This window comes from Trachurus japonicus, chromosome 17 (assembly GCF_045865225.1).
Source record: "Trachurus japonicus isolate A0001 chromosome 17, Traja_1.0".
Taxonomy (NCBI): domain Eukaryota; kingdom Metazoa; phylum Chordata; class Actinopteri; order Carangiformes; family Carangidae; genus Trachurus; species Trachurus japonicus.
Genome location: NC_140923.1, coordinates 17,183,481 through 17,207,584, shown reverse-complemented (window position 1 = coordinate 17,207,584; position 24,104 = coordinate 17,183,481). Strand labels below are relative to the sequence as shown.

Below are 24,104 nucleotides of genomic sequence, written 5' to 3'. Positions count from 1 at the left end.
TATCCAGGAGAGTCCTCAGTCTCCATAATATGTAACACTGAGCATATCATCGTACACCTACAGTACAACACAGGCTTTCTGTCTGAAGGGCGTCACGCTGACACAACCCTTTTGGCATCATCATGTTTTTTTTTCTTCAGACTTCAGAAAGCTCCAGAGCAAATTCCTGGAAACCCTTTGCGAGGTCAGGTACACAAAGAGCATATAAGCTGAGTATAGACGGTTAATGTGGGAAAAAAAAGAACATTACGGATGTAGCAAGAGAGACGTGGCCCCAGTGTGTATAAACAGTGTCATGGGTTTTGGATCAGCAACAGAAACTTCAGCAAAAAAGTCGTATTTGAAATATTTCCTGTACTTAAGAATAGAAACAACCGTAAGGAGTGCTTGATGTTTCTTAATGGACTTTTGATTTTTGTTCCAGTTGTCAAGCATACCTCAGGTGTTTTAAGTATTCGAAAGCATTTTTCAAATACATTTTTTTGCTCGCCTGCTGCAGACAGGACTTTAAGGCCTGGGGTCATTTTTAAAAAATTTACTGTATCTCTAGCTATGTTTTTTTGTACATTGAATGTTGAAAATGTTATATCTTATATAGAATGCATTATGTCATATCAGACCTACTTTTTCTATACAATCAATAAAACTGATGTTAAGATTGTATGATGGTGTTGTCAGTTCCTTTTTAATGTGTGTTGCATGTTTCATTGTGCCTGCTTTTCTATTCAGGTTACCGCAGCATAAATGCATGAATAGGATCATCATACTGCAAGAAATTAGTTTCCACCTGCAGACTAAAGTAACCTCAGAGCTGTAATATTGGCAGTTTTTGGCAACCCAGTCTCCTGTTGCCATGACAACCTCCATGAACCTGTTACTGTTGTTTGTGTGGTGAAATGCTATACCACCTTGTGAATTACGTGAGCTTTGACTTCTGCAGTCTTTTGTTTTCTCTTTTCTTCTCCATCCAATATCGTGAGCAACTTTAAAGCTAGAAGGTAAAGCTATCTGTCTTTCTCTATTTTTTTACTTTTTTTTGTTTTTGTTTTTGCCTCTTTTCATATTCATTTGTATTTGCAGGGAGCTTTGGTCCCGAGCTGTCAGCATTGAAAAGCTCTGCAGGGAAATCAGCAGTGTATCCTCTGGAAGAGAAGCCAAACTGTTCACAGAACAGCTAATTGATCTCGCAAAGTAGAGCCAGAGATAATTAATGGGCATGAAAAAGTGTTTTAATGTGGGATCTTTTATGACATGTTTTCGAAAGCCAGTAGGATATGAAAAGCACAACACATCACAATGTGGGTGGGTGTGGTGGTTTGTAGCAGTTCCCTTTGGTTTTAGGCAGTAAATTGAAACCACACTTAAAAGGAAAAGTCATGGGAAATATACTTGTTTGGTTTCTCACCAGCAGTTAGATGAGAGGGCTCTCATCTTTGTACTTCAATAACTAGAGCCTGTTAGCTTAGCATAAAGCTAAGTGGTATCTAACTCTGTTGTCAGACTATTCCCGTAACCATTGTTCTCTCTGGTGATTCATTCAAATGAGGAACAGCTCTTCGATCTAACTAAGGACAGTCGTCTTGATTCCTTCAGGATGTCGTCTGACAAAATATGATTGATATATAATATGGGAACATATTTTGTGAAACATAACGACTTCATGCTGAAGCAGCTTGGGTGTTTTAAATGTGGTAAATATGGCATAGTAAAATAATCAGATTTTTGGTTTTCATTCAAAGGTCCCTCATGATTAAAGTCATACATCATAACAAATTATTGTAGACAGATCTGTTGCATATGAGCCTGTATAAAATGAAAGTACACTTCATGCAACATTTCATCACACACTTTGATTCTGAACACAGTAAATAATCATTTTACGCTTTGACAGTGGAAACAACAGGGATGGCTGCATCTATGAAAAGCTACACATGTTTTCTGGTGAAAAATTAATAAAGCAGTAAATTACATATTGTTTTTTTTCCTGCTCTACGGTGTACATGCACAAATAACAGTCCATTAAATGAAACCCTGTTTTCCAATATTGCCCGTGTCTACAACTACTGTACAGTCATATGTTAGGCCATAGTCTCTTTCATTATATTTCAATTAGTGTGGAAATTGAACTTGAAAATTCGTAGAACACCTACAAATTGTTTATTGCTTCGCTAAGCCATTTCCTAGTCTAAATTGCATCACAGTTGTGCAGACGTTTCGGTGCTGCATCATCCTGCGACAGGTCAGTTACAACTCCTTATCATCCAATAATCACATTGGCTTTGTTGTTTGGCTAGTTGTCTCCTCAAGCAGGTGTGGGGAAATGGACAAAAAAAAGAGATATCTTCTGGGTTTTTAAGGTGTGTAAAAAGCCCATTAGTACTGCATATTGATCCACTGTGGTCTGGCTTTTTGAAATGACTGTCTACAGGGAGATGAAACACAAAAATACAAGTATCTGGAGCAGGGCCACCTTCAAGGATAACGATTTTGTTTGATTATGTGATTTTTCTCTGGAAGTACCGGTGTTAGATACAAGGGCTGTTGGTTTTTAATTTCATCTTTGCAAACATGGCACCTCGGTTTTAAATGAAAATAGCTTTCGCCATGTTTTGCTGTGCTCCATGTCACTGTTTACACTGGTTTTCAAGAATTACCATTCATCTCCTTGTCCAGGGAGATGAAGTCAAAAATACTTTTCTCATGGCCAGATGAACCTGTTGGGTGGGTGGGTGGGGGTGGGGTGGGTCATAAGATGGAACGGTTTGCTGTTGGATGCCTATTGATCTTTCACCGGCTGCCCTTTGTGCATGCACCAGCCAGTCCTTCTCTGCAGGGCCTGAGGTTTTATTTTTACTTGCAGCACCTTGAGCACAGGTGCTGCAAGTAAAACGATAGCAACAGCAATTTAGATGAAAAATACTGCACCTGTCTTGGTTAATATTGTAGTTTAGTTTTGCAAATCTGCAGTGAATCAAATTACGAACAACCATGTGACAAGCAGTGAACCCAGAGCTTTGAGTCCATCTTAAAATTTTGTCTGTGTTTGTCATTTACAGAACAGATGAGGAAAGGTGTTGGTCCGTCATTGTCCAACAAAGTGACAAATTCTTTGGTATTGTCGGTGTTAAAAAAAATTGTGTGGATGGATTATCCTTGTGCAACGGCAGCTAAGATTAAAGTCTTCGGTTGCTGTGCACACATGTCTCTGTAGTTGCAGATGATCCGTTACGTCTGGCATTTACGCTGACATTTGCAGCAGCAGAGGAGGGTTCAGCGCGGTCTCATAGACATAGAAGGTGTACAGCCGATCATCCATCAAGGAATATGTGTTTTAGGAAGACAGCTGGTTCTCTGCTGACAAAGTGAATCAGTTCTGCTGGCTGGAGGGTTGTTCAGGTGTGCAGTTTTTGAGGCGAGAACAGGTGGCGAGACGATTTCCCTCCCAGTAGCCTGCGTCCTGGCCGTCATGGCAGCGACACTTGGTGCAGGAGTCCACCCAGATGGGCTCCCCCGCAGGAATCACCTTACCGCGTGTGGCGTCGACGTAGCAGTTAGGACCTGGAGGGAAACGAGGAGCAGAGGTCAGTGCAATCGCAGCTGAATAGCAAAGACAAGCGAGCACTTAAAGCAGTACTAAAGAACTTTCAGTTTTGGTTGAGTTTGGCGGTGCCTGTGGACCAAAGCGGTAGTGTTTTGCCTGAAGAAAGACTCCATTTCCCATGAACACTAGCGTGAAGCCCTGTAAATATCCTGCATTAAAATTAACAGAAGACATCAAAACTAAGTTTCTGTTTCCAGTGGATCATTTCAAAGTGAAAACATAAACATAATCCATTGCTAAAGTACCGTTTTGCCTGTTCCCTCCTTGTTGTGACTCGCAAAAGTGAAAGTGAAACTTAAGTGAGAGCAGGGTTCCTACCATGCTCCTCAAAGCTGCTTAGTGGCAGAGAAAGAGATACAGACCCCCTCAGGCCATGACATAGGTGTCATTCAACTTGTTGTAAGTCGATGTATCATCACAAAAGTTATGAAAATATTTTATGAAGTTTGAAAAGTTCCTTAGTGTTGGTTTAAATGGATGGTGTTGTATAAATGATCTCTTCACAGTGCAAAGGAAAATGTGCTTTAATAAGTGATGTTCAATCTATGAGAAACCTTTTAATCAACAAATACTATAACCTTTTTGTCCTCTATTACTTCTTTTTCAACATACCATCCTTGCATTCAGGGCAGCATTTTCCCGGCTCGTAGATGGGGTTGACACATGGTGGAGGGGCACAATCTGCAACCAGACAGCGGGCGATGCCATCACTGTCACAAGTGCACTGCTCACACTCTGATGGCTGAGGAAAGACAAATACAGAGATACTCAGCATGGATCATTTTGTAATCTCCTAAAGATGTTAAAGCGAGTTAACCACTGACTGTGTGATGAGAAATGGCACATCAGCATCATGCTGAATTTCCAACCAGCACTGCTCACCTTCCTCTTGCCATCTCAAAAGGGGGCGCCATTTACCTCCAGTTCCCTGACTCATTCTCAAGTTACATAGCAACATACCATCAAGTGGTTCAGAGTTGTGGAATGAAATACCCTTAAGAAGATTTGTGCAACCTCATCTTCATTTATAACAAACTTTGATTAAGAGCACAAGTTTAATTTCAAAATGATACCGTTGCATTTATGTTTGGATGGACATCTTTTGAAAAGCTGCATGAAAGAGACTAAGAAATCAAATGTTCAAACATCAACAAGGTTGAGCTGGTGCTCACCTTTTTGGTGGTGTCTGTGTGATAAATGCATGTTTGAACATCTGGTGGCTGCAGCTTTCTGCAAAAAAAAAACAACTCATATTGGTTCATCTGAGTCTGGGATATTCAGTGTAATAATGGCCATGTTGTGTGCATCTCTTTCTTTCTCATTATTTTGTTGCTAGTCCTTTGATCTGTTGTGCATTTGTCCTGCACACTGCACAAACAATCTGTACTCACAGTTTATGGCTTTGCATTTAAATTATTCCAATTTGTTTATTGACAGAAACGTTTTCAAAATGTTGCAGTTTATGATTATGAGATGCTGCATCTAAGTTTTGAACTCAGAGGTAGTGTAACCCTCTGTTCAAAGCAGAGTAGTTTACAGCCCACTTTTATATTTCAGCTCTTGACCCTTTGAGAAGCCTCTGGGATAAAGCAAGCTTCTTCCAAGCACAGGTTCTGTACTGTGGATGTGAGTAGTTAAAAGTAAATTCTCCATCTCTGATATAGTATGAATTGCAATATTTTTAGATACATAGGCCTAATCAAGGAATACATCTGCAAAGAGTGAGAGAAAAACATAAAAATAAACTATTCTTGGACCTTAATAGATTATTCTGGCCATATACAGTAAAAGACAATATGCCTCATGTTGTCATTATGGGCTCATGCAGTCCCCAAAATATGATCATTGATAATCGCGTGTTACCTGGAAGTTCTGCCCCAGCTCGTACACCACTCCTCGATACTCACACCCGATCTTCTCACACCTGGGGCAGCAGTCGGTGGGGTAGTGGCTGACATGGATGCATGCAGCCGGGAGGGAGGTGCACTCAGTGCGGCCACACGCAGAGCCCTCTGCAGTGCACTCACACTGGGTGCAGTGATCAGAGTCCAGAAAATACCATTCCCCGACGTAGTATAAGCTGCCGTTGGCCTCACATGTGCTCTCCTGTTGTCCGGCGACCGAGAAGCCAAAACCGACCTGTGCGCAAAGCAGGAGCGCCAATACGGCCGTGCGTAACCTGCGCTCAGAGAGGCGCTCACTGAAAACCTGCATGATTTATCTAATAATTCACCTTGTCCAGACCAGAAAAAAATAACAATGAAGCGTCCACCTTGGATTTGTTTGCAAAACTGTTTAGTTTCTTACATTGTTACCAAGTGTAAAAATCCTTGACTTTAACCTCCGTAAGCTACTCCTTCCACAGGGGTCTGCTGGGGCTGCACCGGGCTGCGCACACTTCTGCAAAAAGCCCGGAAGGGGGTGGAGGTAATAAAGAGGGAAGTTTATAGTCACTGCCTCTGAGAGAGTTCACACAACAGTCTCAGCTGAGGTCTGTCCCTCCCCGAGTTGAACATCAGCAAGTAGCCTAAACCAGACCTTTACAAGAGCACATGTGTTGGTAATGACTTAAGTTAAAAATAGGCCCAGTACCGAAAAGATGTTCAGCTGTTTTGTTTTCAACACTTACATTTAAATTAACTTAGATAAAACACACACATTAAGACTACACACACAAAGTGTATTTCTTTATATTCAGTCAAATTTCATTTTATTATTTTATTTTTATATTTATTTTTTTTTAAATTAGAGACCTAACCTGCACATCTCGCGATATCTCCCCCTAGCAACTGGAATGATTACCCTGGATACCATAGCTTTGCTGAGTACAACACATCGGTTTAGGTGAGTGTGTTTGAGTGTTTTTTTTCCCACGTAGAAACGAAGTCAGCGTATTAACAAACTTTAACCTTACGAAATCATTTTAATTGATTAATTGTCGAACTGTAAAAAGAGGGTCTGTGAACATTTAGGATATAACTTGTTAACTTGCACGGGAAGACGCTGTAGCTTCCCTGTCAGGTAGCTACGTTAACGTTAGCAACCTGTGGACACGCTGTAAACACAACTGAGTTGGAAAGGAAAACACCGGTAATATATGAGGGTTTTGTTACAACACGAACTTCTATGCAGTGTATTAGCTTACAGCTCGCTGTTAATGCTGAGAAAAGTCTCCAGGAGTAGACGCTAAACTGTAGAAATACGACCACATTACAAGTAAAAACCTGTAATCCCTAATGATAAAACCACACCTGAAGCTGTCCTTAAAATGTAAGATAGGCTATGGGTGTATTGATCAGGGGTACAACTATTCACCTCTGAAATGTTGCTTAATACTCAAGTTAAGTCCTTTATCTCACATACAGTGGCATGCAAAAGTTTGGGCACCCCAGGTCAACATTTCTGTTAATGTGAACAGTTAAGCGAGTGGAAGATTAAATTATCTCCAAAAGGCATGAAAGGGCCTGCCCCCCCTTTGGAAACTATCACAGCGTGTAAATAGTAAATAGCTTGCCTGATACCTTGGTCAAAGTTATCAGAGAGCTCAAGTCTCCAGTCTCCTGGGTTTCCCTTTCTTTTGCAGGGTGCTGCTTCCCCCCTTTTCACTCTAAAAGTGTGTTTCATGTTTGACTTTCATGTTTAAATTTTGACCAGTGGTGCTCAAACTTTTGCATATTACTCACTGTCACTGTATATCTTCTACTGTATGTTTCTATCCATTCAATGCTCAGATTGCCACTCATATGCAATCTCCCGATGAAAGCCAGCTCTGGTGCCCTGGCCCATCCCTGTGGAGCCTGATTTCTGAACATGTTCCTGGTTCAGAGCTGTCAAGGATCCATGCAGCACTGGGCCACTCCCTGGTTGGCATGTACACGGAGGTGCACGCTGAGGTGAGTGGGTTTTTATGACTGCATTATGATTTCTTCTGCCAGAAAGTAGCTACACACAGCATACAGGTCTTTTTTTTAGCTGGAACATTTCTCGTTTCATCATTCATGCTTTTTCACACTTAGCCTACTGTTTTATTCCGTCAAAATATCCAGACATGGGGTTGGTTTGTAGGTTTCCAAAAGAATACTATCACATCTATAAGAAATTCCTCTTGACTAGGGTGAATCAAAAATGCTCAGCTAAGCATTCCTGCCTTAAACAATTTAAAAACTGTGGTTTAAGGTTTTGTAAGTGGGTTAGTTTGGCTGCATACACTCATTAATTACAAATCCCAGACCACCTAATAAAAGTGAAATGTGGGTTAACTGGCACTGAGCCGCAGTGAAGTCCAAATGTGAACCAGACAGACATCAGTATTTATTCAAGGCCAACTAAACTCTCTGCCCCAAAGCCCCTAGCACGCAGCTCTGGCAGAGCGGCCTCACTCAAGCATGGTCAAACAAACAAACAAAAAAACCCCAGTACATATCACAAGAAAAGGTGTTAAATTGAATTTGAAGAGACAAGTATTTTTTCTCAATGAGAGGTTAGTTTGTCTAGAAAATGCCTGAAATGGGTGAAAATACCCATCGAAGAAGTCGTCAGTCGTCAAGAGTCAGTCTTGTTTTTCTTACACACTGTATACACCCCATTCTAACATCAGTCACTTTTTTTCTTCTGCCATCCTCTCTCTTTTGTTCCCATTGTATTTGTTTGGTATTTAAATCTTTCCATCTGTAGATGTTATCAGCTCTTTCACTACAGCGCGCCAACAGGCCAGAAAAACACCGACTCAGACATAGACAGCCTCGGCTCTGAAGCCATTTCACATATACACTGGCACACACGTTTATTGTGACAGCTAATGTTAAAACCACATGCGACAACTACAAAGCATGTCAATGCTACGTTTACACACTGAAATATGCAAGAGTCTCTCTCTTTCATGCATGCATACATACACACACACACACACACACATACATACACACACACACATTTGTAAATCTTTATTTTTTATCATTTAGATATACTCTACTTTTGAGTCAACTTAAATGTCTTTCTATAGCAACATTAGGGTTTAAAGGGGTAGTTAAACATTTTGGCAAATTCTCCTATTGCCATTATTCCTAGAGTCATAGCAGTAGGTTCATTAATTACCTTTAGTTATCGGTGCATGTTGTTTTGAGATCTGCGGGGCAGAGACTCAAGCTGCTCAGCGAACACAATGGAGGTGAATGGTACAGGTCCCCTGTCCCTCAAAACTACACAATCCAACAACTCCAAAAAAATAATAATGTAACATTATGAGACAGAGTTGTTTTCGAGGCAAATGCGTAGCCACAACTACATTCCAGACACGGCTGCTGGGCGGAGTGATTTCAAAAGCGCAAGTACTTCTGAGTATTTGCTTCATGTGTCGTAATGTTACATAATTATACATGATTATTTAATAGCATGGTGAATGTGCAGGTCACAGCTTGTCCGCAAGAGCATTTTGGAGTTGTTGGATTGTGTATTTGATGAGTTTTGAGGGACAGGGGACCTGTACCGTTCACCTCCATTGTGTTCACTGAGCAGCTTGCGTCTCTGCCCTGCGGATCTCAAAACAACATGCACCGATATTTAAAGGTAATGAACCCTCTGCTATGACTCTAAGAATTGAACAAGCGATTGTTGAACTATCCCTTTAAGGCAAAACCCAAGGAAGAAGTGAAGCAAAAATCAAACCAGAATGAAGCAGAATAATTCAGCTCACATACAGACCACTTGCTCACATACAGACCACTTTCCTCTACACACACACACACACACACACACACACACACACATATAAATATAGAAAGAGGCCCTGTAAGCTTAGTGAGTCAGGGGGTCGGTATAACAGGGTTAAAGAGGCTAACCCTCAACTGTTGATAAGACCATTAGCGACACACATTCTCTGACTCGACTGTGTGTGTGCATGTGTGTATCAGTTAGAGGGAGCACAAATGTGTGCATATGTGTACTGCATGGCTGTGTGTGTGTGTTTGACTTTGAGTATTGCACTGATATTTCTTCACCTACAGTTGAGTGTATGCAGCAGCTGAGTGTAAAGCTCCCAGACGGAAAGAAAGACTTAGGCCGAAAGCTCTGAGAAATTTCCAGGGGGAAAAAAAAAACACAAAGCACAGAGCACCTAATTCAACTCTCAGCCTAGTGCATGCAGGTCTCCTTTATTTTATACACTCTCTGAGCACTTTATTAGGAACACCATCCTGATGCTGCTGGCTGGGTCCTCCCTTTGCTCTAAGACGGCCTCATTTCTTCATGGCACAGATTGCACAAGATGTTGGAAACATTCCTTTGAGATTCTGCTCCATGTTTACATGATTACATCACATCATTTCTGCAGATTTGTCCACCGCTCATTCATGCTGCAAATCTCCTGTGCTGTATCCCAATGGTGTTTCTTCTGGATTCAGATCTGTTTGACTGTGGGTGTCATGGAAGTTCACTGAACTCACAGAAGCCGCCTTGTCTTCTTTCTTCTGATGCGTTATCATGCTGGAAGTAGCCAGGAGATGGGTAAATGGTGGCCATAAAAGGGATTCACACATGAACATTTCCATCTGCAGAACGACTGCTGACTGGATGGGTTTTATTTCTTGCCCCATTCTGAGTGAAACTCTGGAGACTGTTATGTGTGAAAATCCCCAGGAGATCAGCAGTTTCAGAAATACTCAAACCAGCCGTCTTGGCACCAACAAGCATTACGGTCAAAGTCGCCAAGAACCAAATCTGATGCTTGATGTCAATATCAGTTGAAGCGCCCGACCTGCTATGTTCAATGCACCGTGCTGTTGCCACATAAATGGGTGACTGTATCACTGAATGAGGTGTACAGGTGTTTCTAATATCGCACCAGGTGATTGTACATTAACCATCGAGTGGAACTCTTTCTTTCTTTTTCCTCTTTCATGTCTGTCTATCTTCAAGATCTATCAATTTTTTTTCTCTCCTGTCCAGTGAAATGAATTCCATCCCTCAATAAGCTACTGTGAAAAGTAATAGCAGGCCACTCCTCCATTCCTCAATACCACCATTCCTCCCTCCATCAAGGTCGCCATTGTCTACGGCGGTTAGATCAGAGGGAATATTAGCCTCTCTTTATAAGTCTCCCTACAAGGCCAGTCTCACTGTACCTCTGCTTAAACTCTCACTCTTTCTCTCTACGTGGAATAAAAATGAACTGTTTAAGGTAAATTTATTCTAAATCCCAATTTAAATAATTCAACATAATAGCTCCTAGTCGTTTTTTGTTTTTTTTAACTGACAGGTTTCAGCAGCACAGCCCTTAAAATAGCTCCTGGATGAGGTCAACAGTCTCACACCGGAGGGAGGGGATAAAAACTCCAGGAACAGCTCATTATAGAGTGAGCCTTGAATCTTGTAACATAAACACCTCAACACCTAAATACAGACAGGAAGCTAGTGTTGGGGGGGGGGGTTGTGTGTGTGTGTATCAACCTTATGCAGCGTAAATGCTGTTTTGCGAGTGCACGTGCACACAGACACATTGCAAAGACCAGAAGCGGTGTGTTCAGTTTCCTCCGGTGTGTTCCTTTTGAAGTGAAGGTTTTGACTTGAGTGAGTGGCAGGCAGCAGATGTGGGGATTATATTCAGACAAGTACTCTCACACAGATTTTTCACACTTTCTCTTTTTTTTAGACATGCAAACGATGGTCTTCGTTTCTTTCTTTCTATGCTCAGAGATCTAAGAAAGGTTGAGTTGAGGGCATCTGGACTTGGTTGTAGATAGCTGAATATTTTTCACCTTTATCCAGAAGGCTTCCTCAATTCTGACTGACTAGTGCAGAGACCGTAGTGGAGGACTTGAGTTTGTGATTTGTAGACTTGAAACTTTGAAATGAGACTTGTCCTCGAAAGACATGAGTGAAACTTGAGATGTGGGACTCATAAACAATCTTTATTGCATTACCTCTGTCAAGGTTATGCATTCACCCATGTCTGTTTTCTCAGCAGCACAAAAAAATACTGAACTGAAGTGAACTCTGTGGGGGGATGGGGCATGGACCCAAACCCAGGGCAGATCCAAATCATTTCCTATGACTTTGAATTTGTCAGACATACTGTGGCTAATAGGGAGGCACCATGATAACTGGTGAGTTGGCCAGGTTGAGAGAGAGAGCCATTTAATAGCACTGTGTTTGGGTTGATCAGCCCAGTGGAGCCAGCTGTGCAGCACTCTGTGGTTCAATGTGACCATGATCTCCACCACATCTGCTTTCCTAGGAAATTGCATTCTGGTCAGTCCTGCACAACCAGCAACATCCAGAACTACAGTTTAATGCACATGTTGTTCTCTTTCGTGCCACAGTGAATTCAAATCATCATTTAGTGATTCAAATCATCAGTAACTGTGCTAACTTTTGCAGGCAGAGATGTGGCATCGGATGTGGCAGGAGAGCCGGCGAGGTGGAAACCATGGCAGCAGGGCAGCGACCCCACTCCCACGTCAGCAGAGGCCCCCCCTGGCTGACCCCCCCGCAGTCAAAGAGCTGTTGAGAGCTGAGGTCAAGATGTTACTACAGACTCTTAGAGAGAGAGCCAGCAGGGGGGGAAGGTAGGTGTAAGATCTCCCACGCTTAAATCCACTCTACTGTACATTAGCAGTGTACTACTGAAGGGCTGTGCTTTTATTTTAGTCTTTGAACAGGATCAACTTTATTTCTACTTGTGAATATAATGAGTGGAAGCATTATGTTGATAATGTTAGCTGTCTTAAAGCAGATATCATCAGCACGGCCGTTTCGGCTAATGCTGTGTTCAAGGCAGGCTTTTGAAACCGTAAGTTACAGCTTCAAGTCACAACTACGACTTGGTAGCGTTCCAGGTAACCCGTAGCTCGTGTTTTTACCGTCCTGTTGTCTGTGAAAGTTCCCTATAACGGCCACTCGTAACTTCCGACCCGTGAACTCGTACCAGATCGAACTGGTATGACTTCACAGGAAGGAAAAACACAAAGTACGAGTTTCCTTGAACGCACCATGAGTTAGCAGCCCCCGCCCTTGTCAGGCATCAATTGGTCCTCGTGCTACGTCACCACATTCACGCGCATCCCTTGGCTGCACACACAGCCCTTCATGCCGTTCTCTCCCCTCATTGGATAACACTTGTATCCCACAAGGAAAATTTTCTCCTCGGGTTACAGCAGAGCAGAGTGACGGAGAGACTCGTGTTTAGGCTGAAATACTTAATGTAAGTGATTGCTGACGGAAAATAGGACTATTTAGGACTTATATTAACAAAAACATTCCACTGATATCTGCTTTAAAGTACACCAAACTGTTTTAATGTGCTGCATCCCCTTCTTCCACTACTTGTTATATGTTCTCAAAAAGATTACATATCTGTTGTCTCTCTACAGTAGTTGAACTTTATGGAAGCAGAAGAGAGAAAGTAATATTTATTTATATTAACTGTCTCAATATTCTTGACAAGGCAGTTTACTTCCCAATGTCGAAACACCCATTCAAGTCTGCGTTTGCAACATTTATATCCCTAATATTCAATAAATGCTGTATCCATCTTGATCGGATTTATTAATGTGAGAAGTTTTTCAGTCGCTCTGAACATCGAACACAACACTCGCCGCCTATGGCTTTCTCACAAGCCAAGGAGTGGGATGGGCAAGTAGGTCAAGACCCTGCTCACACACTATGTCATTTTTGCCCAAACAAAGAATGCCATAAAATGCTGCATTGTGTTCCCATGTCAGTAACAAATGGGATGGGAAAGGCAGCAGAACAAAGGTCCCTGACGTAGGGATGCTGCAAACCGATTTGGGAACTGTGGAACAATAGGACAATTATAGGAGGAAGACATCCATGCATTCCACACCACATGCCAACAAACCACAAGTTCAGATTTTAAAAGTCACTGCAGGCTTTGTTGTTGTGTTGAGGAAATGTTTTAACCTCCTTTTGGCAGCTAATTTCAGAATTGTAAAGAGTTTCAATGCAAAAAAATATAATATAATAATAAAACTGACCTTTGTTCAGCTGTTTGTCAGTGAGAAGCTCACAGGGCAACAACAATAACTCCTGGTTCTCTGTTTCTGGTTTTTAAGTAGCACAGTCATCAGGGAGTTATAATCTCCCTCAAGTAGTGGTAATAAAACCTTCTAATTACTGTTTGGCTTTTAATTTCTACAGCTAATCGTAGAGCTCGGGTCAGAGATGAGCTTGTTGCAATTCGCAATTTAATGACATGTATTAAAATATTCGGAAGAATGTCATAAAAACTGTTGGCGGGATAATATCAGTGAGAAACATTGCCCATCCTTACACTTCCATATATTATAATTTAATAGTCCAAACGATGTATCAAAATCTGTATGCGTGAGTGTGTGAGAGTCTGCATATGTATGAGCTAGTGACTATCCCAGCAACTAGCTGACTGCTGCCAGGAATGTTGCCCCATGTCACCTCTCTGGTTTCGCTGAGGCCTTTTAGGAGAAGCACAACATTGGATGGATTGTTCTCTCTTTCTGTGACAAACCATTTATTGCCTGTCAATTTGTCCACTTCCTTTTTATTATGATTTTCTTTTTTTTCCCCCTTGTGTTGTTAAGCTACACACTGCAGGCAACTCCTCAGTGGTTTGTTTTTGTTTGTTTGTGTGTATGTGTGTGCTTGTCATTTCCAATTCTCTATTTGGAAGCACTATCCATAACAGATATGTGCAATGTTGACCTGATTTCATTTATTCTTTTTAACCTGATGATGATGGTGTTAGGAGAAAAGGATACAAAGAAAAGTTAATGTCAGTGAATCAAAAGTCAGGATGCTCAGTCTGTTGTCGTTGAAACGTTTGACTCTAAACTACAAGCTGCAACTTCATAGTGAAACTGCAGTAAAAAGTCAGGACATTACCAGAGTTAGCAGAGTTGTTATTTGCAAAATGATGTGTCAGTCTATCCAGTAGTGTTTGAGTCTATCAGTTTAACCCAGAGAGGGATGGACTGACAGACCCTGGAGCCTCTTGGATGCCTAACATCAGCACCACTGGCATTGACAGTGACCACATGTATTTATTTAGTAGGCTAATTTTTTTAGTTTTCTTCAAAATTGAATTGAAGACACCTCGCTGTATAGCATAAGACCGGTGCTTGTTATGACAGCTCACTTGACAGGGATTTATTTTGAAGTTATCTCACAGGGTTCCTTTTAAGTCAGGACAACTCGCCTGATGTTTAAGCTGACAGTCCAATATCCATAAGGCCACAGGTCTGAGGCCCACAGCGGCACTGTGTCTTATTAAAGTGCCACTGAGAAAGACGTGAACTGAAGCCTTACTTGCTCACACATCACAAGTCACTCTTGTAAAGTGCTCCGGCTCGGATGTAAATGGATTACAAGAAGTCCTTTTCAGAGGGAGAAATGTGGCCTTTTGTTATTGGCTGCATGGGAACAATGCCAAAATAAAGTATTGGTGCCACACAGGCTGTGCCAGCACAAATCGCTTGTTCTCTTTGATGTTGGCTTCGGTACACTTGTTGATCTTGACGCGTGGTACTGCGTGCGTTTGTGTGTGTGTGTGAGAGAGAGAGAGAGAGAGATTCAGGCCTTTGATCGTTCAATTAGGCTAAGTCCCAAGTGTATATCAGCTAAATGGCTTTCAGGACCAAAACCGAACACACTTCCCCGTAATAGCACTTTCACTTAATAATGCTCCTCAACCCACTGTTTGTCAATTTACTTCAATTTAATATGCTTTGTTGGCATGGAAATTGAGAAAATATTGCCAAAGCGTCAACAGTGACTAGAATATATCTCTCTCTCTCTTTCATACTCTCTGCTGGAAATTATGATTTGTGTGTGTGTGTGTGTGTGTGTGTGTGTATGCATGTATGTGTGCATAATTTCTAATCAAATTTACCTGACCTTTTAGCCAAGAACACTTCCCTGTAATTGCAGAAACGGCCTGATGCTACAGATTTGTGTAAAGCCACATGAACGGCAGCAGCTGAGAGCAGGGGAGGGCAACAATCGTTCTCATTACCCTACCAGATTTTTCCTGTGATTCGAAACACTTGTGAGGGTGTGGGTGGGAGTGTGGATGGCTGTGCGCCTTGTAAAAGTCAACTGATTTATCTTATTGGCGTCCTCCTGTGTGGTCTTGATGCCCTATCCACACACACACACACGCACACACGACTCCATGTCACTGTCTTAGTGACCAGAAAGCCCACAATTTCCCTGACCAAGCTGTCACCCCTCCTACAGCTCTCCACACCAGTCTCTTTTTCTCCCAGTGATCATTCCCAAAATTTACATCTTTGCTGTCAGTCCCTTTTTTTTCTGAAATATGTTTCTATTTTTGGGGAAAATAAACATTTCAGATATTTCTCATCTCTGGCTCACTGTGAAGGCAGTTTCTCTTTGAGTTCTGAGACTAGATTATGGTAAATGCACATGTTTTATACCATTTAATGAACTGTACTTTAATAGAATGGAGTTAAATAATGGCAGTAACTCATGAGGTGCTACAGTATGTATACGTTGTTCAGCACAGCAGAGTTGCAGATACAGTCAAGTGACCACTGTGAAGCTCCAGTCTTTGTGCTGTTTTTGCAGTAGAGATGGTGATGAGCTGTTTGGCTACAAACCTGAGACTGTGAACTACGCCCTCGGTCACTCTGACAACTGTTACAGTAACTGTGCCATCCCTGGAGACACTGATAATGAAAACAGGTTGGTGACACTGGTAAAGCAGAACCTGTATATTTGACTAATATGCATAAAATCTGGTTTGTCTCTAAGACATCTCTTTCTTATTTCATCTCCTCTCCTTCAGACCAAGCTCTCAATGTTCAGTCCGGTCCAACGCTGAAGATGAAATTGAGGCAGTAAGAGACAAGCTGAAAGTCACTGACATCGACCAAGTGGTGGACCGCCTCAAGTAAGTCGCATACAGCAGTGGTTCACCGACCCGTTTGGCTGGCGACCCATTAAAACAAACAAAGTACAACAACTGCCATGCCGCTGAGTCACTAAGTGATTTTTCTCCTCTTAAATTATTCCATTTGAAGTATTTTATAGGCCTTTAAGCAGGTTGAATAGTGTATGAAGTGACAATATGAAAATAAAGTGACAATATGAGAGGGGTGGGTTGTCATGAACCTACAGAGAATTATCACTTAAATCTGCAGCTTCACATGGTTTTATAGAGCTTTATAATGATTATAGTGTTTTTAGTTGTCTGAAGTGCATCACTGCTGTTCTGATTCACTCTCATTGCTCACTTAGTGTTGTTTTCAGCCACAGAAGGCAGCTATTTTCAGCAAAATAACTCTAAAACCCAAGTGTAAACTACCTGCTCAGCACCAAACAGCAGATGGACACAGCTGGAGACTAGCTGTCCAGCATGTCTAGTTATTTCATCCTGTCCGTTTTAAAGCTGATAATACTGTATGTCAATGCTGCTTCACTAGTAAACACAATATATTTTCCTTTCCTTTTTTTGAGTCCCCATGTTGGCCCATTGGTTTGGAACAACTGGCGTATAGGGTCACTCGTGTAACATCATATGTTCTGGGTCACAGTGATGCCGCTATGGAAAGTAACATAAAGAACACTTGACTGGACTGTCTTAGACGTGTAACACTAACCAGCAGGGACACATGATGTGCGTTGTGTTTTTTCTTTGTGGTCTAGATGAATTTGTTGTAAATGACATTCACATGTGCTCTGTAAGAGAGCTGCTCTGAGCCCTCTCCTTTTCTTTCACCATTTTTTTCCCCTTAATTTCCCCTCAGCTCTCCTTTGTGGCCTCTGTCGCTGCCCGGCCTCCTTCACACTCCATCCCTCCTTTCCTTCCTCCACATCCCTCTCTTTGAGGCCCACTAAGCAGTGCACTGGGGCTACCTTGGAAGACAGCCCCTCTCTCTCTCTCTCTGTCTCTCTCTCCTTCTCTTTTTCTTCCTCTCTCTCCCATTTCCTGACTCGACCAGAACAATAAACCCATTGTCAGAAAATGGATCTCAGACAGGACCACAGCGGGCAGAAGATTCTTTTTCATTTGAAAGAAGTGAATAAAGTCTACCGTGGTTATGTAACCAAAGAGGGGGAGAGTGTAGGGGGAGAGAGGGGGAGAAAAAAGAAAAACAGGACAATGTTTCCTCAGTACCTTATGAAAACTACAGAGGATAAACTCTGAGCAGATGCCAGGTTCACCTTCTCGTCACTGCCTCAGATGTGAGATTGGATTTTACTCTCATGCTTATAAATCTGCCATTGTGTGCCCCTTTACAGCATTTTGAAAATGATATTGTGTTATATAGTGCATAGTGTATACTGAACGACAGATTTAACCACTGGGCATATAACAAACTCGACATTCAACTCTTCAAAAGACTGATATTCCTAAAATAAGGATAGAGCATACAGTACTGCAATATGTGGCTGCATTGGTCTGCATTTAAGTCAACCGTGGTCATATTAAGTGAAGCAACTTTTGTCTGTGTATGTCTACTGTATTGTGACTGTCATATGGATAGTTTCCACTTTGCCCTAGATTTAAGTCTTGGGCTCAACTGTGGTTTTTAATGAAAAACAACTGGAGTGGCGATGATAAACATCTTGGCTGTTTTCTATCTGTCTGATCTATCCAGGTCCGTCCTAATGGAGGAATGTGAGGCGCTGAACACACTGGTGAAGCATTTCAAGGTAAGAACAGCATGGAAAATGGCCAACTACCGAATGAATCTTTAATCTCCTTTGTTTTTCAGCTGACATTGCGATCTTGTTCCAAATCCCAGAATTATTCACTGATTCAATGTATTGATGTGCACCTGCAGTCGGAATTCACACAATACAGCCTTGTAAGCATCCCGAGTTATAAAGCTATGGTTGTAGTTGCAACTCTGGATAGCCTACAATGTACAGTCTAGCTGCCTTGTGCATCGTTTTATAAACAATGTTTATCCAGACAAAATAAGTTACCTTTGTGTATTCAATAGACTAGTTTATTCATAAATATGAAATTAATCATTTCCATTAAAAGGTTAGGGAATCTCTCAACCAGGGGCACTCTTTTTCCCCAAATCGTTTTTTTCTAAAGTTTGAATCCTTCTTTGGATTCCCACAGGTAGATCCACTAACCCTCTATTGGCACTGAAACTCTGCTAAGGCATCCACATTTACACTTATACACACACAAACAAAAACTTGCACGCACACACAGGAAGCCTGCAAGAGCTCAGTCTAAGCTTGTTTTTCCATCTGTCTGGCCAAGAGCTTTGCAGTGCTGAGTAAGATCTATCTCCCTCCAATCACTCCAATGGCTTGCTACATACATACACATACAATTAGACACACCCATACACACACACACACACACACACACACACACACACACACACACACATTAACAAAGAAACACACATGCATGCATGCATGCCTACAATCTGGTTACGTTGTCATGCTTGTCTGGAATTATGAGAGAAACAGAGGGTGAGTTCGTTAGAGGCCAGATGTAGGACTTTTCTGCGGACCAGATGTGGGAGTTATCTTTCTCTACCCTCTTTCTCTCTGTCAGAGAGAGAGAGACTGTCTAGAAATGTTACATGGCCAGTTCGTTTGGAAACTTAGAAAACCCTGAAAGGTGGGAATGGGTACACTGAGAAAGAAATAGCTATCAATAGCGCCCCACAGTCTATGTTTTTTCCAAAGCACAATAAAGCTGTGTTGGAGAGTGAGACAGTTATTATTATACACACTATTTCCTGACCCGAGAGTGTGGAGCTGAGCATTTAACGTAAAGGCAGTTTGGGCCTTTGGAAAAGCAGAGATGCAGCACTTTCCCTCCTCCAGCAAGTGGTTGCTGTCCGGTGTGTGAGCAGGTGATGATGCCAGTCTGTGCTCTCGTGAGCTTATTGGGCCCTGCCTGCTGTTGCTGTGTGGTGCGTGTGGGACAGAGTTGTTTTCGAGGTAAATTCATGCAAAACCGCTGATGCGCGTTCCCGTCGGGGGCAGTTTTTCAGCAAGCAGTCTCTGCATTTGCCTCGAAAGCAACTCTGTCTCGTAAGGTTCTGTTATTATCTCATAGTGTGGTGAATGTGCCTCTCACAACTTTTCCACGAGAGCGTTTTGGAGTTGTTGGATTGTGTATTTGATGAGTTTGATGAGGGAAACCAAGAAACCCCATGAGCCTCCGTAGCGTAGCTCTGAGCAGCTCACGGCTCTGCTCCGCCGTTCTAAAAATAGCTTACACCGACAGTTAAAGGTAACGAACCTACTGTTAGACTATAGGGATTATGGCAATGGGCCAATTTGCCAAAATGTACTATTGACTAATGAACTATCCCTTTAAGAAAGCCTTGTTTTCCTCAAATACACTCATAAGTGTTATAGCCCCAGTTCAAGGCTTCATCTGGCGGAGACAGTTATACTTGAATAGACAACAGAAGAGGCAGAAGAGACTTTTTCCTATCTTCGCCTCTTTCTCTGCTGCCAAACACAGGGCAAACAGGCAAATGAAACATACTCTTAAAATCTCCAGTATTTAAATTTGTTTCAGGTGGAAAGGGAATTCAGATCCTGATCCAAATTTTAAGATTTTACACAGCGTTAAAGAGCAAAACAGGAAAATATTTGAAGTTTCCAACACAGTTCACATTTTCAGACGGTGATCGTCATCGTCATCTGGTTTGTATTTTTCATGGCCTTTGGTAATTAGCCGTATATTTTGCAGGTTTTGTCATCTGCGCTGGTAATTAACTGTAAAATGAGAAGAAAATGTGGTAAACATCAAGAACCATCGAGTCGGTGTGTGTAAGAGATGTAAACGAGGTAAACAAGTGGCCCTGCAGTGAGCTCATCCAACACCATCATGTCTGATGCAGCTGAGATTGCTATTGATTGAGTGTTATTCTGTGCAGTTCAATTATCTAGTTTTTTAAAACAGCTATCATTAACTGGAGCCGAATTAGACTTTTAGAGGTTGATACAGATCATATTCCCGTTTTTAGTGCATCATGGAGCAGTCAGTCATTTGTTCCAAAACACATCTGTAATGATTCATTGTCTCTGACAGGAGGAGGGTTCAGCACCATGGTAGTAGAAAATAACACATAATAATAACACATACATTAGCTGCAGCAGGGTGCAACCCCAATTCAGTGACTGTGGACCCTCTCTGATCCTACCAGAGGCTGCAGCTGTCAATCCTACTAAAATCTCATCATGCAGCTAAACAGACTGCCGTTGTTGTTGATAGCTACAATGAAACAGCAGTTAGAGCGAAGCTAGCAACTGTATTTTGATGCATTTTCACAAATGATTGTATTATAGAGGTCATATACGACAGACATGCAGTCGAATTACTGTATAACCAAAACAAGCTCATGTTTTAAACAATATAAACAGCCAGACCATTAGCTGACCAATTGAACTGTCGTAACTTTCATATTCTGGTCACGCCGGTGCAGCTTGTAGCTTTTTTAGCACGTTTCCTCCGTAGATGATGAAAAGATGGCAGCCATCAATAGCTGGTTGCAGCTGGATTTTGCAGCAGAACTGTCGATCCTTGCTCTTCTGTTTCTGGTTTTGCATCAGCTGAGCGAAATGTTTTGCATGCTCGCTCTGGCGTGGGTGGATTCGGGTTCGAGTAGAGAATAACATACGAGGATAACGACTGTAACATACAACCTTTCCAAAAATATTAGCAAGTCAGCACCATGGTAATAGTTCAAACCCCTCATGGACCACAAGACCTATTTTCAGAGTGTGTGTGTGAGTGTGTGTGTGTGTGTGTGCACTTTACAGTTGTTTAGGATTTCAGTCACTGTGCTGTCAGAGACACCACGCATACTTCGTCTGCAGCTCTGAGAGACAGCACTGGGAGGTTTAGGTTTGAAACCCACCGGGAAAATAGACCAAAAATATATGTTTTAACTGTCAGTCTGCAGGCCAGTGGCTCTGTTTGTGTGTGTGTGAGTGTCTGTGCTGGTGTGTGTTTGACTGTGTAATGCACTACATAGTTTGTGGTTACTATAAAGACTCTCCATTAGTGTTTGTGCTGGTGTAAAATGGGATGAGGAGGCTGCCAGTCACAAACACACATTGAGAGACACTTTCACTTTCAATCAGGTCATTGATTTTGTGAGCTAAGGAACACACACACACACACACGTATACAGTGAGTGCTATGGTTTTCATAGCTCTGGATATAGATGTTTGAGGTCAAATTATGATGGAAGACTGCTGCTCAATCGTTTAGTGGTCTCACACACACACACACACACACACACACACACACACACACACACACACACACACACACACACACACACACACACACACACACACACACACACATACACACACACACATTCCTTTCCCCTCTCTCTCCCCCTGTTATTTTTATCCTTTTACCCTGTTCCTTTGCTATTTCCATACCCGTCATTTCTTGCACATATATTTACATTGTACTCTCTTTAGCTGCATGATTAACATGCTCTTTCTATTCTGTGATTTGTGTTTCTTGTAGGGAAGCATTAAACAAAAGGACAGGACTCAACGTGAAAGTAATAAATCAGAACCTACACTCGCAGGTGAGTCCATGTACCCACATTTTGGTGCTTGCTGCCATCTGGTGGCCCAGTATTGAACCAACAGATGTCAATTTACAGATAAAATATGAATGCTGATAGTTTTACCCTCCCTTCAGTAGCTTATTCATATGATTTGAACCCAGTTAATTCAGCAACTGAGGTGTGTTTCAATCACGTATGACATAAAATGCTTTGATATTGTCAAATCTTAGTTCTGTTGTGTTTGTCTGTGTGTAGATTTGAGAGAGCTGAGAAGAGCCATACAAACAGACTTGGAGCTTTACCCTTCTTCGTTGGCTGCTTCACCTTCAGCATCTCCCCTTCTCCCTGTGAAGGAATTGAAAAATAGATTCAGGTTGGTTTGTTTTGTCAGTGCTATAATGCCCCTAAAACGGTTTTAAATAGTATAACTTTTAGTTGTGTGGCACTTTTTGACAGTAAAGAATTACATCGCATACATGATACACATGTATTGGATAAACTGATTTAATATCAATCAGGAAATATCAAATCATATTAGTCAGAGAAACAAAAAGATCCACAGTGACCCCAAATTGTTTTGAAATGAAATAAAAAGAGAGTGACAGACCTGTCGAACTTAACAGAAGAGAGGGATCTAACAGGGGGTCAAGTTTTTTTAAATGTATTTGTGATTTTTAAAACATGTCTAAATACACACATTCTCTCACAGTTGATGCATTAAAATGTTTCTCAATCAAATTTGCTTTCACCACCCCTCTGTTCTAGACTGCCAGCAGGTCAAAAGGCAAATCAGACTCTGCAGGCTTTAAATGCTACATCAGTCCTAAGACCACATGCACTCCCGCCTCTGTGCCGTCCTAAACCCAGGCCACCGGTTGGACTTTCTCCCACTAAGACCTCAGCTGGTGTCAGACCAGTTCATTCTTCCTTCTCATTCAGGACTCATGGTCAGGATAAAAGCACATCAACCCCAAATAAAGCAAGTGAAGAGCCTTTCTGCAGCAGTGACACCACTTCAGGCAATAAGAACAGCCACTTCACCACTGACCAGATAACGGTTAAGAGCTCCTGCCGTCTTTCTCCACAGAAAGATAGTGCTGGTCTCCACTGCAGGTCCCAGACATCTAGTGCTAGTTTCCAGATAAAAAGAAATTCACCCGTTCATGAAGCCCATGTTGCATCCCATCACCGTACCCACAGCTTGAGCAGAGAGTGTGATCTGACACAACGGGGAGAGAGAAAAAGCAGCTCTGTCTGGAGGTCAAGAAACACTGAAACAACCCCCCAACAAATGTCAACAACTGGGAAATTAAAGACACAAAGTGGGCACGTTTCAGTTTCAGCAACACTACAGGCAGATGACGACAGAAGGAAGAGTACTTCTGAGAGTCTTCACTCCTCGGCCATGTCTGAAACTGGAAGCCCACCGGCAAAAAATGGTGACAGGAAGAGTCAAACTGATAGAAATCAGAGTGGTCATCTTGGGAAGGATGTCGCCCAACAGCAAAATCAAAGTAGCCACTGTTTGATGGATTACTCTTCACATCGTTCAGACAGCAGTAGTGGACAGGGTCAGGCCAAATGTACTCAGCCAGCATCTTCACAGTTACATGGACAATGTTTTACTTCCTCCAAAAGACCACTGTGGGGCGCCACAAGTCGGCCAAAAAGCATCCAAGAGGCAAAGACAGAGCCAGAGTTGATCAACAACTTTTACCAGCCAGCACCTCCTGCATCAGTGTCAACGTGATGTCAGCCCCAGACCAAATGAAAAGTGTGTGATGGTGTCTTTTATGTATGTGTGTTTGTTGTAATGTGTTTTGGAGCATGATGGGTTGATATTGAGTTAAGTTCCCTCAGTGTGTGTGGACAAATTGAAATTAAATAAATAATTTCACATCTGTGCCTGGTCCTTGTAGAGTTTTTTTTTTAAACAGGAATTAATTGAAAAACCTGTATTCTGGATT

General features: G+C 41.9%; 2 protein-coding genes across 4 annotated transcripts; one reads left to right on the top strand and one right to left on the bottom strand.

Annotated features, from left to right (window-relative positions):
• Positions 1-1,863: 1,863 nt before the first annotated feature.
• LOC146970433 (von Willebrand factor C domain-containing protein 2-like) lies at positions 1,864-6,005 on the bottom strand. The gene is made up of 3 exons (XM_085804002.1): positions 5,465-6,005; positions 4,214-4,343; positions 1,864-3,558 (listed from the first exon to the last, which is right to left on the bottom strand). Exons 1-3 carry the CDS (start codon positions 5,813-5,815, stop codon positions 3,368-3,370), a joined length of 672 nt encoding a protein of 223 aa, XP_085660128.1. The 5' UTR covers positions 5,816-6,005; the 3' UTR covers positions 1,864-3,367.
• A 360-nt stretch (positions 6,006-6,365) lies between these two features.
• On the top strand, positions 6,366-24,061 carry ccdc24 (coiled-coil domain containing 24). Of its 3 annotated transcripts, XM_085804001.1 has the most exons (10): positions 6,366-6,445; positions 7,333-7,494; positions 11,975-12,162; positions 16,178-16,294; positions 16,398-16,502; positions 18,214-18,268; positions 22,092-22,155; positions 22,393-22,510; positions 22,903-23,120; positions 23,229-24,061. In XM_085804001.1, exons 2-10 carry the CDS (start codon positions 7,345-7,347, stop codon positions 23,885-23,887), a joined length of 1,674 nt encoding a protein of 557 aa, XP_085660127.1. In that variant the 5' UTR covers positions 6,366-6,445; positions 7,333-7,344; the 3' UTR covers positions 23,888-24,061. The 3 variants fall into 3 exon arrangements, with proteins under 3 accessions (XP_085660127.1, XP_085660126.1, XP_085660125.1); XM_085804000.1 differs by having other exon boundaries at positions 16,181-16,294; positions 22,903-24,061; XM_085803999.1 differs by having other exon boundaries at positions 22,903-24,061.
• The last annotated feature ends 43 nt before the right edge of the window (positions 24,062-24,104 follow it).

Bases quoted from the DNA above. Each gene is read 5' to 3' on its own strand.
- LOC146970433 (XM_085804002.1), bottom strand. From the start codon at position 5,815: ATGCAGGTTTTCAGTGAGCGCCTCTCTGAGCGCAGGTTACGCACGGCC. The intron at 4,344-5,464 runs GTAACACGCGAT...GTCTTTCCTCAG, and splicing joins AGCTGGGGCAGAACTTCCAG to CCATCAGAGTGTGAGCAGTG. The intron at 3,559-4,213 runs GTATGTTGAAAA...GTTTCCCTCCAG, and splicing joins CTGCCCTGAATGCAAGGATG to GTCCTAACTGCTACGTCGAC.
- ccdc24 (XM_085803999.1), top strand. From the start codon at position 7,345: ATGCAATCTCCCGATGAAAGCCAGCTCTGGTGCCCTGGCCCATCCCTG. The intron at 16,295-16,397 runs GTTGGTGACACT...CCTCTCCTTCAG, and splicing joins GACACTGATAATGAAAACAG to ACCAAGCTCTCAATGTTCAG. The intron at 22,156-22,392 runs GTGAGTCCATGT...GTCTGTGTGTAG, and splicing joins ATCAGAACCTACACTCGCAG to ATTTGAGAGAGCTGAGAAGA.